Source organism: Phocoena phocoena, chromosome 4 (assembly GCF_963924675.1).
Source record: "Phocoena phocoena chromosome 4, mPhoPho1.1, whole genome shotgun sequence".
In the NCBI taxonomy this organism is placed as follows: domain Eukaryota; kingdom Metazoa; phylum Chordata; class Mammalia; order Artiodactyla; family Phocoenidae; genus Phocoena; species Phocoena phocoena.
Window position 1 is genome coordinate 141313998 of NC_089222.1, and position 13985 is coordinate 141327982.

Here is a 13985-nt window from a genome sequence, read left to right on the forward strand (position 1 = left end):
TCCCTGCCTGCAGGGGAAGCTGCAGCTCTTCCTCCTTAGAGAAGGGTCTTCGGAGGTGGCTCACGGATAGCACCCTTCACCTGGAAATGGAGTATTCCAGGGCAGAGCCCGCTTTATCACTTACTGACCTTTCTGATTTTCTATCACGGTAACAAAAATATCCCGGGCAGGTAGCATCGGATTTCTGACATTGGAAGTTTGGCATTTTCCCTTTCAAACCCTTCAGACTGTCCTTTTATGATGAGGAATATCCTTGCAGCAAAATGGGGGTGATTAGGGAAACCCAGCTAGAGTTGGGGGGCTTTCAAGCTTTCTAACAGCCCCTCCCCCTGTAAGAAATATATTTGACATTGAATCCCAGAAGCTGCACACCTAATGTGTGTGTAAATGAAAACACAGGTACGTAGAAAAGTTCTACACCTTCATGCTTACTGTGTATGATGTATTCTGATATATTCTACTTTCTTTTCAAGCCTAGCTAGTCTAGCCCGTTTGACTCTATTCCATTTTAGTTCTTTAATATGCTGGCTGTAACGCCTAAAATTAATTCCAGGCCTTATGAGTGGTTTTCCACTAGGCTTTTGAAAAACACTGGCTAAAACCACTTCATCTTCAAGCCCAGCACACCCGCTTTCTAGAATTAATGTCCGTTTGTGGAAGTTGGAATTCACAGGATCCTACTCTGAAATTCTAAGACTAAGCAGACTGGAGCGGGTGAGAGAATTACCTAGCATCTTTGCTAAAAATACAGATTCCTACTCTGGCTCTGTGATTCGGCAGATCTTGGGTGGGCTCCGGGGGTCTGTCTTTGAACAAGCACCTCAGGTGATTCTGATGAGAAACCGTAGCCCACTAGCAACCTGGACACCCCTCCCAGCTCCTGTGCTGCTCCAGCCACGGGCCATGTGCTCTGGGTCTGCCCCCACGCCCCACCCCCGGCCCTGGGCTCCTTCCCAGGATGCCGTTCCCCCAGGACTGGGTGTGTGGTTTCATTCTGCTGCTCCGTCCACCAAAGCAGCAGCCCTCTTCCTGAACTTTACCCTGGATTTTTGGACCCCCCAGATCTGCCACTGCTGCCAGCCTGCCTTTATCTTCCGACAACTGCAAAACAAGCAGCACCAGCTTCCTCAGCCTGCGGGTGGCCCCGTCTTTCCAGCTTGGACCTTTCAGCCGTTATGGTTTATGGTTTGCCGGGGTCTGGGGCTCCTGGGTGGTGCCTGCCAGCCGGACGTCTGCTCCACCCCATGAGGTGTTCCCTAGCTCAGCCCCTTTCTGGAAAACCCATGGAGATCAACCCTAACTCTGGGTGAACCCCACTTAAGCATGAGAAGCTGAACATTTCTGGAGAAATCCACGTACCCGGGAACCTGGGAACCCCTGTCGATTTACAGTCACCAACCTCACCTGGCCTCTCCACTCTCCCAGCCAGTGTCAGTTTTGTTAGTAAGTTTCCTCCCGCTTCTCTGCAATGATGACTTCCTGTTGTCCCTTCTTTTCTCAAACTTCTGGTCCTACCTTCACAGCCCCAAACTGCCTGATACTTGATACAGAAACTGGAAGACCCCAGCCGGGAGCTTCGCATTTCCTGCCACTGGATCTCGAAACCCCCTTGTGTTTCCTTCTCCAAAGCTCATACCGCGGCCGTCGGCTCCTTATCTTGTATTACCCACCCCTCCCTGTCCACAGAGCCTTCCCACGGCCACACGGCGTGCTCTGCAGCTGACACGGTAAACCTCAGAAACCAGAGCCTTGCCTGCAGTGAGACCCTGCCCTAGCTCTCGCTTCTCCTTCCTGTCACTTCTTCCTGGTGATGTACGTTTAGAGAATGTTCTGCTCAGTCCCTCTGCTGCCCCACCTCCCATCCACTTTCTCCTGTCACCCGGTCCTCGAGCCCCGCCACAAATGCTCTCTGGAAGGTCCCTGAGGTCCCCCGCGTGGCCAAACCCAAGGGCACTGCCAGTCTTGCTTCCCTTGGTCTCCCGGCAGCAGCATCTCTGCCGAATTCCCAACGTCGCCCTCCTGGTCCTGCCCCTGCCTGTCTGGCCTGACACCCTTTTCTTTGCTAGCTCCCGGGCCTCTCCCGCCCCAGTGCAAGCCGACATGTGCTTCCAGCTACCCCTGGACCTGACTCTCCGCCTCCCTCTGTGGTCCAGGTGGACTCTCCCCAGCCCAGGTGTGAGGGGTGCCTGGGTGCCAACCCCACTCTTTCTCTGCCTCCTGCCAGATGTCTCTGAAGAGTCAGGACTTGCCCAATGGCACAGAATCTCCAAGTGGATGGCTCTCAGTCACATCAGACTGAATGTGTCCAAAATGTCCCCACATCCTTTCACCTGCCTCACAAACCCCTTCCTCCATGGTCATCCTCTCCAGTACATGACACCACCACCTACAACAACGCGCGCTAGATTTGCTTGTTCGTCCCAGCTCTCCCCCTGTCCCCCGCATATCGTCCACTGAGTCCCATCACTTCTACACCCAGGACACACCTTTCAGGCCCCTCTGCTACCACGCTAGCCCAGGCCACACTGCCTGACTGCTCGCGCTCCTGTCTGGCCTCCTGTGTTTCCCACCTTTACCTCCCTGTGATCCACTCAGGATATAGACATCAGCATGGTCTTCAAACACACCTGCCATTAGGTGTCACGAGTACACCTACTGATGTAAGATGTCAGTGATGGAGAAACCCGACGTGAAGGGCACAACTCTATTTACTAGCATCACAATTTCTCCATAAACCTAAAGCTGTTCTAAGAAGAAATCTTAATCCACGCGCACACACAAAGATAGGATCACGTCCCTCCTCTGGCTAAGACTCCACAGTGTCTTTCCATTTTGCTTAGAGTAGAATCTGAAATCCATAACACAGCCTTGAAGGCCCAGCCTGGCCAGGCCTTTGCCTTCCCCCCGGCTCTCCTGAGACCACTGCCCCCTCCCCAGACCCACGGGTCCAGCATCCAGACCTCCGACACACGTAACTCTTCCTAGGCTGGAGGCCTTCGAACACTGGGACGCATCTTCTTCCCTTGTCATGTAACTGCGTTTACTCGTCCTTGTGTGGCCAAGGCTCTAAGTGGGGTCTGTTCCAAAGTGGGTTCTCTAAAGCATTTATTGACATTTGCAATTATACATATATATTTGTGATGCTTTGTTTACTGTGTCCCCACCCGATTTTGAGCTCCACGAGGGCAGAGAGTAAACACGTGTGTTGTATATAATCCTTAGAAGAGACTCCTGTGTGCTCACCACACCCTGTTTCCTTTTCATTCTGGACATTCAGCCTGGCTTCATCTCCAAGCTCTGCTCTGAAATTAGGTGCGACCCATGTTTCATTTTATACAATGGAATATGGGTAAAAATGAAGTAAACACGTCTACATCTGGCCCGTGAAAACCTTCTTTATGACTCTCTTTCTCCATCTACATGGCTGGAAATAAAGGACCCAGGATCTCAGATCACAAGGTGGAAGAGGCCAGGATCCCTGAGTCACCATGTGGAATGAGCCACCCAGGAAAGCCACCCAGTCCAGAAACATCTGCTTTGGTCTGGGTTATCAGGTTAAGCCACTGACACTTACAGGATTTTTTGCTACAGCAGTCAGGCTCCCTTGACAAAATCATCCCTGTATTGCTAGCATAATGTCTGACATACAAAAAGCGCTCAAAATGATTTATTAAATGACCAAATGACACTTAATATCCCCAGACAAATCCTATTCCTGTGGAAGTAGCCACTTTCCAGTTGTTTCCCCTCTGAGTATGGCACATCCTCTACCTTAGCCAAGCCATTCCTGGCTGGGTCTGGAGACGTAACATTGAATGAACAAGAGTACAGAAGAGGTGAGGCTATCTCTAACCCTACATCTTATGTTGCATTTCTTTGTTTTAAATCCCACAATCCTGATGCCCTTTGATAATCTCTGTTTTCTAAGTGTTAGAAAGTGTATGTTGGGGGTAGCTGGATATTATGATCAGACAGTACCAGAGACAAAAAAAATCCACCATTTATATTCCTTACCAACAATACACTTATTTCCTATTTGAATGTATGTTCAAAATGTGACACCCCTCTCTCTTTTTCCTTCACCACTTTATTCTGCTTCTTTCTTAGCTGTCACATTACCAGCATGTTTTCAAGCACTCTTAGAGGGCAAGTTGGAATCTTGGAATGTTTATTTTCTCTTTCAGACACGTAGAAGCCTTATGAGTAATAAACTGCCAATGTGGCGTATTCCCAAACCCGGGACAACTCCTACCGGCCTGGAATTGTGAGGTAAATGCACTTATTCATGACAAGGGCAAATTTAGGGGGACTCTAACCGCCACATGGTAGCAAGTACCAGAAGTAGAATAAGTGGAATAATTCTGTGTCTCTACGTGCTTTTTAGGGCCAGATTTAACATCTCCATGTGAAGATACTATATTCACTTTTAGGAACTTTTTCTTCCTAAAACAAACTTCCTTTTGTTACTTAAGGTCTTTGTATACAGCATTCCATCAATAGAAGAAGAACTAGTGATTTTCTTATATTCGTAAGATTCTAAATTCCATAGACCAAAAAATAGACATTTCTCTTCAAGAAGCACGAGACCTGATTTTGAAGATACTAGAACTTGCTTGGGAAGCTGTTATGCAGTGATTTTCACCGACCCAAAGGGGTGAATGGGGGCTCTTCTTCCTAATTTCCCTCAAGGCACTGGAAGTTATAAAGCCACTCATCCTTAGGAGAATGCTTTCCTGATTTGCACAAAAGCCCAGTGCCAGCTAGCAGCAAATCTATTTCTTGGGCTGAAATGTGATAACACAAGGTATTCTGGTTTACTTGATCTTTAGGGCATTTTAAGCTTTATTTCAGAGAGAATAGAGACTTAAAACCAGTTGAATAGGGCTTCCCTGGTGGCGCAGTGGTTGAGAGTCTGCCTGCCGATGCAGGGGATGCGGGTCCGTACCCCGGTCCAGGAGGATCCCACATGCCGCGGGGCGGCTGGGCCTGTGGGCCATGGCCACTGGGCCTGTGCATCTGGAGCCTGTGCTCCACAACGGGAGAGGCCACAACAGTGAGAGGCCTGCGTACCGCAAAAAAAAAACAAAAAAAAAAAACAGTTGAATAGTCGTAGGCAATGAGGCCCTTACCATAATGGGTGGCATACCTTTAGCTACTGGCTCCACTGTGATGATTTCACTGCTGTTGCCTCTCCCGGCTGAGGTCACGGCCACCACCCAGACGCTGTACTGCCGATTCCGACTCAGGTTAGGAATTCTGTAGGAAAATGAGTCAGGAGAGGCTTCAAACTCGCTGATCACCTGTGAGAGGAGACATAAATGTTCCCACATTCAAGGAGGCCAATGGCACAAATGGATCTCCTAAAGGAATGCTTATTAACACATTATCTGTTATAAGAAACAAAAGCCACCCCTCATCCCTCTCTAAAAGGCTGGATCTGCAACATCTACATAGTCTGAATTTGTCTATGCAGCAGCTATGACAGCCACCAATGAGTAATTTAACCCTTTACATTATGGGTCACGGCATGGCTGTTTTCCGCTGGGATGGAATAACAAGAACCAGATGGACCATTCTACCTGAGACAACCAAAGAACACACAAAATATAGGAACAACCTTAAAGGCATTGCACATCAGGTAATGAAGGAGAGTGATCATCTCCCTGAAATATGGGAAATAAATGAGGTGAGGCCAACAGTTGCAGGGTTGCTACGTTTTTGTGAGAGTTGCCAGGCCATGGCACAGAGAAGGGAATCCAGGAAGAGTCCAGCAGCCTCCCTGAGTCAGGGAGACAGAGCTGAGAGCCTGGAAGGGGGCTGGAGTCCCCAAGACAGAGCACCGGGAAGACAGCTACATGGAGAATCTGAAGAGGGTCCCACTGGATCTTCAGCTGAGCAGATGTGTGCATGAGGAGAAACTATCTGAGGCCAGGGAAAGAACCACCTGAAAGGATTGGACGTCCCAGTGCTCAGCTTTCACGCAGGGCTGGGAATAGTGCCTTCTCCCACCAGCCAGACTGGAAGCCCTCGAGATCCATGGAACCATTGGACATAGTGCCTAAGCGTCTTACCTTGGTGGTGGGGAATAATTAGCCCTAGACTGAACACCATACTGGTATCGCCTAACAAATATTAAACGCAAGATTCATAAAGATCAAACTGTCATCAAGGAACTGAACTGCATCTAAGAATAAAAGTCAAAAATTTTACAGGAATAAAAGTATCCAGTACCCTGTAAGGTAAAAGTCACAATGTTTGGCATTCAATAAAAATTTTCTAGATATGAATAACCCAACTATCTAGCAACTTGTGAACAGATAAAATGTGTTGCATCCATACAATGGAGGATTATTCAGCAATAGAAAAAATGAAGTACCAATACATGCTTAACTTGGATGGGTCTTGAAAACATTATACTAAGTGAAAGAAGCCAGTCACAAGAAACTATACATTTATGGTTACCTTGTATGAAATGTCCAGAATAGGCAAATCCACAGAGGCAGAAAGTAGATTAGTGGTTGCCAGGGGCAGGGTGGGAGAGAGGAGGAACGGGGATAGATTGCTACTGGGTATGGGTTTTTCTGGGGGGGATTATGAATGTTCTAAAATTAGATAATGATGGGGATCGTGCAACTCTCTGAATATTCTAAAAGCCACTGAATTGTATACTCTCAAAGCATGAATTTCATGGTATGTGAATTATAACTCATAAAAGCTATTATAATGGATGGAGCTAGAGATTATCATACTAAGTGTATTAAGTCAGAAAGAGAAAGACAAACACCATATGATTGATATCATATGTGGAATCTAAAAATAGGACACATGTGAACTTATCTATGAAACAGACTCACAGACATAGAGAACAGATTTGGTGGCTGCCAAGGGAGAGGGGCGTGGGGGAGGGATGGATTGGGAGTTGGGGATTAGCAGATGCAAACTAGTATATATAGAATGGAAAAACAAAAAGGGAACTATATTCAATATCCTGTGATAAACCATAATGGAAAAGAATATGAAAAATAATATATATATGTATAACTGAATCACTTTGCTGTACAGCAGAAATTAACACCTTTTTAAACATCTTTATTGGAGAATAATTGCTTTACACTGTTGTGTTAGCTCCTGTTGTATAACAAAATGAATCAGCTATATGTATACATATATCCCCATATCTCCTCCCTCTTGCGTCTCCCTCCCACCCTCCCTGTCCCACCCCTCTAGGTGGACACAAAGCACCAAGCTGATCTCCCTGTGCTATGTGGCAGCTTCTCACTAGCTATCTCTTTTACATTTGGTAGTGTATATGTGTCCATGCCACTCTCTCACTTCGTCCCAGCTTACCCTTCCCCTACTTCCCCCCATCCCCGTGTCCTCAAGTCCATTCTCTATGTCTGCGTCTTTATTCCTCCCTGCCCCTAGGTTCTTCAGAACCTTTTTTTTTGTTTAGATTCCATATGTATGTTAGCATATGGTATTTGTTTTTCTCTTTCTGACTTACTTCACTCTGTACTACCATATGACCCAGCAAACACAACACTTTAAGTCAACTATACTTCAATAAAATAAATTTTTTAAAAGCTGCTATAAAAAATTCCACAAGGATGATTATAATTTTTGTGAATTTCTGTTTGAATAATAATAATAATAATAATAATAAATCCCACAAGGACTCAGATGCAAAAAAAAAAAAAAAAAAAATCCAGAAATGCAAAGAAACAAATAAGAAAAAGGACTCATGAAGAAAATAAAATTTAATCAATCAAAATTGACCCATAGGTCTTCCCTGGTGGCGCAGTGGTTGAGAGTCCGCCTGCTGATGCAGGGGACGCGGGTTCGTGCCCCAGTCCAGGAAGATCCCACATGCCGCGGAGTGGCTGGGCCCCTGAGCCATGCCACTGAGCCTGCGTGTCTGGAGCCTGTGTTCCACAATGGGAGAGGCCACAGCAGTGAGAGGCCCGCGTACCACAAAAAAAAAAAAAAAAAAAAAAAAAATTGACCCATAATTGACACAGATATTAGATTTAGCAGACAAGGGCATTAAAACTGTTATTATAATTGTATTATAACCAGATATTAAAAAATCTAAATAGATACATGAATGATATAAAAAGACCCAAGTCAAACTTGAGATGAAATTATAATATGTGAGATGAAAAATACACTGGATTAGATTATTAGCAGATGAGATCTTGCAGGAAAAAAAAAAGGTTAGTGAACTTGAAGATATATTAATAGGTGGAACACAGAGATAAAAGAGAATATAAAATTTAACACAGCATTCGTGAGCTATGGAACAACATCAAGCAGCTTAACATACATGTAATTGGAATCACTAAAAGAGGCAGAATAGAAAAAACTTTTGAAGAAATAGTGGCTGAAAATTTTCCAAATTTGATGAAAACTATAAACCCAGAAAACCAAAAATCTCAATAAAACCCAGCCACAAAAATATGAAGAAAACCACACCAAAGCACATCATAATCAAATTGCTCAAAACCAGTGATAGGGAGAAAATCTTAAAAGTAGCCAGAGAAAAGACATATTATATATGCAGGCACAAAAATAAAGATGTCACAGACTTGTCAAAAACAATCCAAGTGCTGTAGTCGGAATGTCCCCCCTAAATTCATATATTGAAACCACACTCCCAAGGTGTGGCTTTTGGGAGGTGAAGGGCACCCATGGGATCAGTGCTCTTATAAAAGAGGCCCAAGAGACCTCCCTGCCCCCTTCTACCATGTAAGGATACAATGAAAAATCTGCAACCGGGAAGAGGGCTCTTACCTACCATGATGGCACCATAATCTCAGATTTGTAGCCTTCAGAACTGTGAGAAATAAGTCTCTGTTGCTTAAAAGCACCCAATCTATGGCATTTTTGTCATAACAGCCCAAGCTGACTAAGACACCAAGTAAGAAGACAGTGGAACAACAGTTTTAAAGTTTTGAAAGAAAAAAGTCAACCTAGAATTCTATATTCAACAAACATATTTTAAAATGAAAGAGATTAAAAGACTTTTTCAAATATAGAAAAAGCTGAAAGAATTAATCATCAGCAGAGCCACACTACAAGAAATGTTAAAGAAAGTTCTTCAGGCAGAAGAAAAATGATACCAGGTAGAAATATAAGCTTACACAAAGGAATGTAACATACCAGAAATGGTAACAATGTAAATAAATACATATGATCTTTTATTATTTACATCTCATTAAAAGATAATTGATAATTAAAAGATAATAAAGATGTAGTGTGGGGTTCATAAAATATATAAAAGTAAAATGTATGAAAACAATCGCACAAATGTTAGGAAGGGAAAAAAAATGGAAGCATGGTATTGTAAGGCTCTCAAACTGTACGTGAAGTACATAATATCACTTGAATGTAGAATGAAAAGGGATATGCATTAATCCCAAAGAAACCACTAAAGTTACAAAATAAGAGTAAAATAAAACTAATGAGACAACAGAAAATAAAATAGAATTATAAAAAATATTCAGTTGATCCAAAGAAGTCTAAAAAGGAGTAAACAGGCAACAAATAGGACAATAAACAAGTAGCAAGATTATAGATTTAAACCTACATCGATATACCTATAATTATTTTAAGTGTAAATGATCTAAAATCTTAATTAAAAACAGAGATTTTTGAGAGTGGATATAAAAGTAATACCTAACTATATGCTGCCAACAAGAAATGCTTTTCAAATATAAAAATACAAGCAGGTTAAAAATAAAAGGACAGAAAATCTATCCAGGCTAACACCAATCAAAGGAAAGTGGCAATGGCTATATTAGTATCAGACAAAGTAGATTTATGGGCAGAGAATATTACCAGTGATAAAGAAAGTAATTTTATAATGATAAAGGGATCAATTCATCAAGAGGACACAGCAATCCTAAACATCTATGAACTTAATAACAAAATAGCAGTCCAGGCAGACAAACACAGAAATTAGTACTGAGAAACGGGGTGCTGCTGTAATAAATACCTAAAAATGTGGAAGTGGCTTTGAAATGGGTAGAGGCTGGAAGAGTTTTGAGGCTGAAGATAGAACAAGCTGAGATTGCCATGAAGTGTTCACCAAAGGTGATTCTGGTGAGAGCTCAGAAAGAAAAGAGGAGAGCTGAGGGAAAAGCCTCAGTCTTCTTAGAGAATACGCAAATAATAATGAGCAGAATGCTGGTAGAAATGCGGATGGTAAAGGCCATTTTAGTGAGGTCTCAGATGGAAATCGGGAACATGTTATTGGACAATGGAGAAAAGGTAATCCTTGTTACAACGTGGCTGAATTGTGGTCATGTTCTGGTATTTTGTGGAAGGGAGAACCTGCAAGTGATGAAATTGGATGTTTAGCAGAGGAGATTTCTTAACAAAGTGTTGGTTCCTACTGACAGTGGTAGTAAAGTTGAGAAGAGAGACATAAATTGAAGAAGGAATTGGTAAGCCAAAAGGAACGAGAACTTAAAGATTTGGAAAATTCTCAGCCTATCCATACTGTAGCGAAACTAAAGTCCAGAGTCAGTGACTCACTGAGGTCACTGTGCCAGACAAGGGTGAGCAGAGACTCAAGCTCAGGGCTTCTGATTCAAGTCCAATGCTGCTTCCTCACATCCCATGCTGCCAATTGCAAGCAATCACACACGTGAAGAGCTTACTTTTACCCTTGTGAGCTGTAAAGTAAACCTTATGTAGGTCACGAGGCCGCATAGGCTGCAGCCCCAGCTCTGCAATTAAACAGGGGACACAAGTGTTAATATACCTCCTAATCGTCATAAAGCCTATGCTCTCTCAACAAAAAATAATATCAGAGAATTTCCCATTGTCAAATATTTGACATACAGATACTAGTGCAGACGACCAGAGGGAGACTATGGGACCCTTGCACGGAGTGCTCAGATGTGCGTATGTGCTGGGGTACATCTGTGCGTCTGTACTCCACTTGCCCCACTTTAGCCACCCAACCCCCATCCCCTTAGGCACACCAGCCTGACTCCGCGATAGAAAATCATGGGGAACATTAATTCCTCTAGAAATTCAGAGGGAATTTGACTTGTTTCCTGGAAAACCAAGAAGACAATCCCAAGACTATGTGTACTTGTGTTCTGTAGTGTTCGAAGGCAATGTTGTTGCCAAATTAATTTTACAAAGCTTATGACGTGCAAATTATAACAATGAGCTTTAAAATATATTTACAAAATTTTCCGTGAAGAGTGCAGAGTCCTTAGGTAAAGCTCAAGCACTATCCAGTCTGTAAGCTACAATTGGCCCTTATTTAGTTAGTTTTTACCTGAAACATACCTGAAAATTACCTGAAGCATAGCTAAAATCAATGATAAAACTATGATTTCTTATGCAACGATATCTGTTTCACCATTTACAGAGAAGACTAACCAAAAGTTGAAGTAAAAGAGGTGTATTTATAAAAACTTCCCCCAGTTGGAATGACCTTTCTCTAAGGATTAGGATAGAAACTTAGAGTCAAGCTATTCAGGGGTTCCTACTGGTTATTTGGGGAAATTGGTTGCACTGGTGCTGCCACTATACTCCCCTGATGACTGCCATAAAATTGGGCACCAGTTTTTTGGTCTCAGTAGCAGGGCAAGCAGAAAATTGACTGAACAATTTAAATAATTGAAGAGTTGATTCGTTTTCTTTGTTATATATGTAACTGGATATTAAATGTGACTTTTCCTGTTATCATGAAGTTTTAGCAGTGTCCTTAAAAGGTGAGAATAGTCCCAAAGATGCCAGTACTTTCTTTCCTTACAAAAATGTGAGACCATCTATGCAGGGATTTCTGATTCTAATGTTCTGACTGTCACTTATCTCTGGGTCCCATAAGAAGCTGAGTCAAGAATAGGATATTTTTATTGAGAGATGTCTGTGTACATTCCCACCTATGGGCGGTAGGGGCCTTTGAACTCACCGTAGAGATAGGTGAGTCCCATTTGAGAAGGTTAAAGGCTAGCCCTGCTCACAAAAGGAGAGAAGGCTGTGCTAGGACTAGCTGTCACTTGCAGGTGCTTGGTTAAGGATGCTCACACGTGGACGCTGTAAGGGAGAGCAAGGCTAGCTGTCTCCAGAGGGATGCCCACAGGTATGAGATGTCTCCAATAAATTATATAATATTTGTTTTAAACAGAATTACTTATCCATAGATGGTGCAAAATTCAACCATTGCTAACAAATTCAAGAGGTGGCAACAGGTAAGAGAAAAAGAGCTAAATGGGAAAAAGGTTAATCAGAAACCCATTCAGGGTAGTGAAGCAACTCTATTTGTTTAAACCCTTCTCAATGCTCAGCCAAATATGTTTGTTCTGGGAAAGAGGGAGGATGAGTATCACTTCCTTATGGAACATTTTCCTTAAAATTTTATATGATGTATAATAGCATTGATTATATTTACATTTCCTTAATTTTCTTTTTATTGGATACCAGATTTTCCAACACAAGGATTGAATCATGTTTAAACTGACTGACTTGCCAATTTCTACCTGCATTCCATTGTATGATATTACCTCCCAAATACTGGGAATGCTCAGTGAGAGGGATTGATTTTATTTCCGGATTTTTTCCTGATACTTCAGCTAGGCTGATCCTTCAAAGACTTTGAAGCATTAAATGAGCATGGAGGGATAGAATGGAAAATAGAATAGAAAATAACAAAGCAGAGCTACACTCTAAGGGCAACAAGATAGGAAATGGTAGTATAAAGAAACACAAACTCCCAGTGTAGTTTCTCAGGGATGAATGAATCAAATTTGTCAAAAGGAGAAATTTATGGGGAGGGGGAGAAAGACACTTTTCTCTATATTTAAGTATCTAAATATTTAATTTTCTTCTGGTATATCTTTAACTCTCTAGTCTCATCATTATCAGAGTCAGGACAGAGATATTAGCCATTCTAGAAGATTTTATTATTCCTACAATATGAATTAACCTTGAATGGATTACTATAGTTGGGCTAAACCTTTGTTTTAAGGGAAGGCTTGTGTTACTTCATGACCTGTGGGAATACAAAACGAAGCAACATGAAGAAAGCTCTGATGCCAGGTATATGACTTGTGTATGCTTGGTTCTTGATGGGAAATTCTGCCCCACAGCTCCTTTCTAATTCTGGTCGGTGCCAGCATGATGGAGCAGACAGGGCATTTGTGGATTGGGGTGGCCAATATTCTGCGCCCATCATAAATTCCTGTTAGCCATTTGAGAAAAGGTTGTTCTTTCTCATCTAAAAAGTATTTAAACATGCTGATTCTATCAGAATCCAGAGTTAACTGACATTGATTATTAATTAATCACTCTCAGTTGCAATCCTCCACGTGGCAGCCGAGTTATGTATTTCTTGGTCCATCAGAGATTGTTGAATAAGAAGAACAGGGCTGTTCTCTTTAGCTGGTGTCACGTAACAGGGACAGTCCATAGTTTTCTTGAGGGAAGACTTCGGTATTCTTTCAAGACACACACTTAAATTATAAAATGTGTAAGTAGTTTATCTATTGAGCTAAATATCGTGCTTCAAATCAAACGTTCATGGGTTTTTGCTCTGGGAGGTAGTTGGGGTATTATGCCAACACCATTGCACTGGAAGTGTGGAGGCTGATGTGATTAGAAATATGTGTACGATGAGGCTTGACAACAGGTACAGGACATCTGGGGCCAGCCATACAAGCTCGCTGGACTACAGATCTTTCCTTTGGGCTGTGCAGATGCTCTTAATACCATGCCTAGTAATAATAAAAGATCATAAATAGTTGCTGAGTTTGAATTCATAGACATTTATTGAATTCAATTCCATTGTATAGATTATAAGGTAAGTTTGCTCATCAAGGAAGGAGATATAATCATGGTTTGCCAAATGGAGGAAAAATTAAAATAAGGCAACTGACACATTCCTACTAAAATCTAGAAATAAAATCATTTGAATTCCCTTCCTAAAACTATCCCTGTCATAGTCAAGGACATGGATTCACATTTGT

At 42.5% G+C, this 13985-nt stretch overlaps 1 protein-coding gene across 1 annotated transcript in view; it reads right to left on the reverse strand.

The window, feature by feature from the left end:
- DSCAM (DS cell adhesion molecule) overlaps positions 1-13985 on the reverse strand; it is a gene marked incomplete at its 5' end in the record, with an annotated part of 740232 nt that overhangs the window by 63547 nt on the left and 662700 nt on the right. Inside the window, one exon of the mRNA XM_065875917.1 lies at positions 5147-5300. Within this exon, the coding sequence (XP_065731989.1) occupies positions 5147-5300 (154 nt within the window). The remainder of the gene's footprint in view (positions 1-5146; positions 5301-13985) is intronic.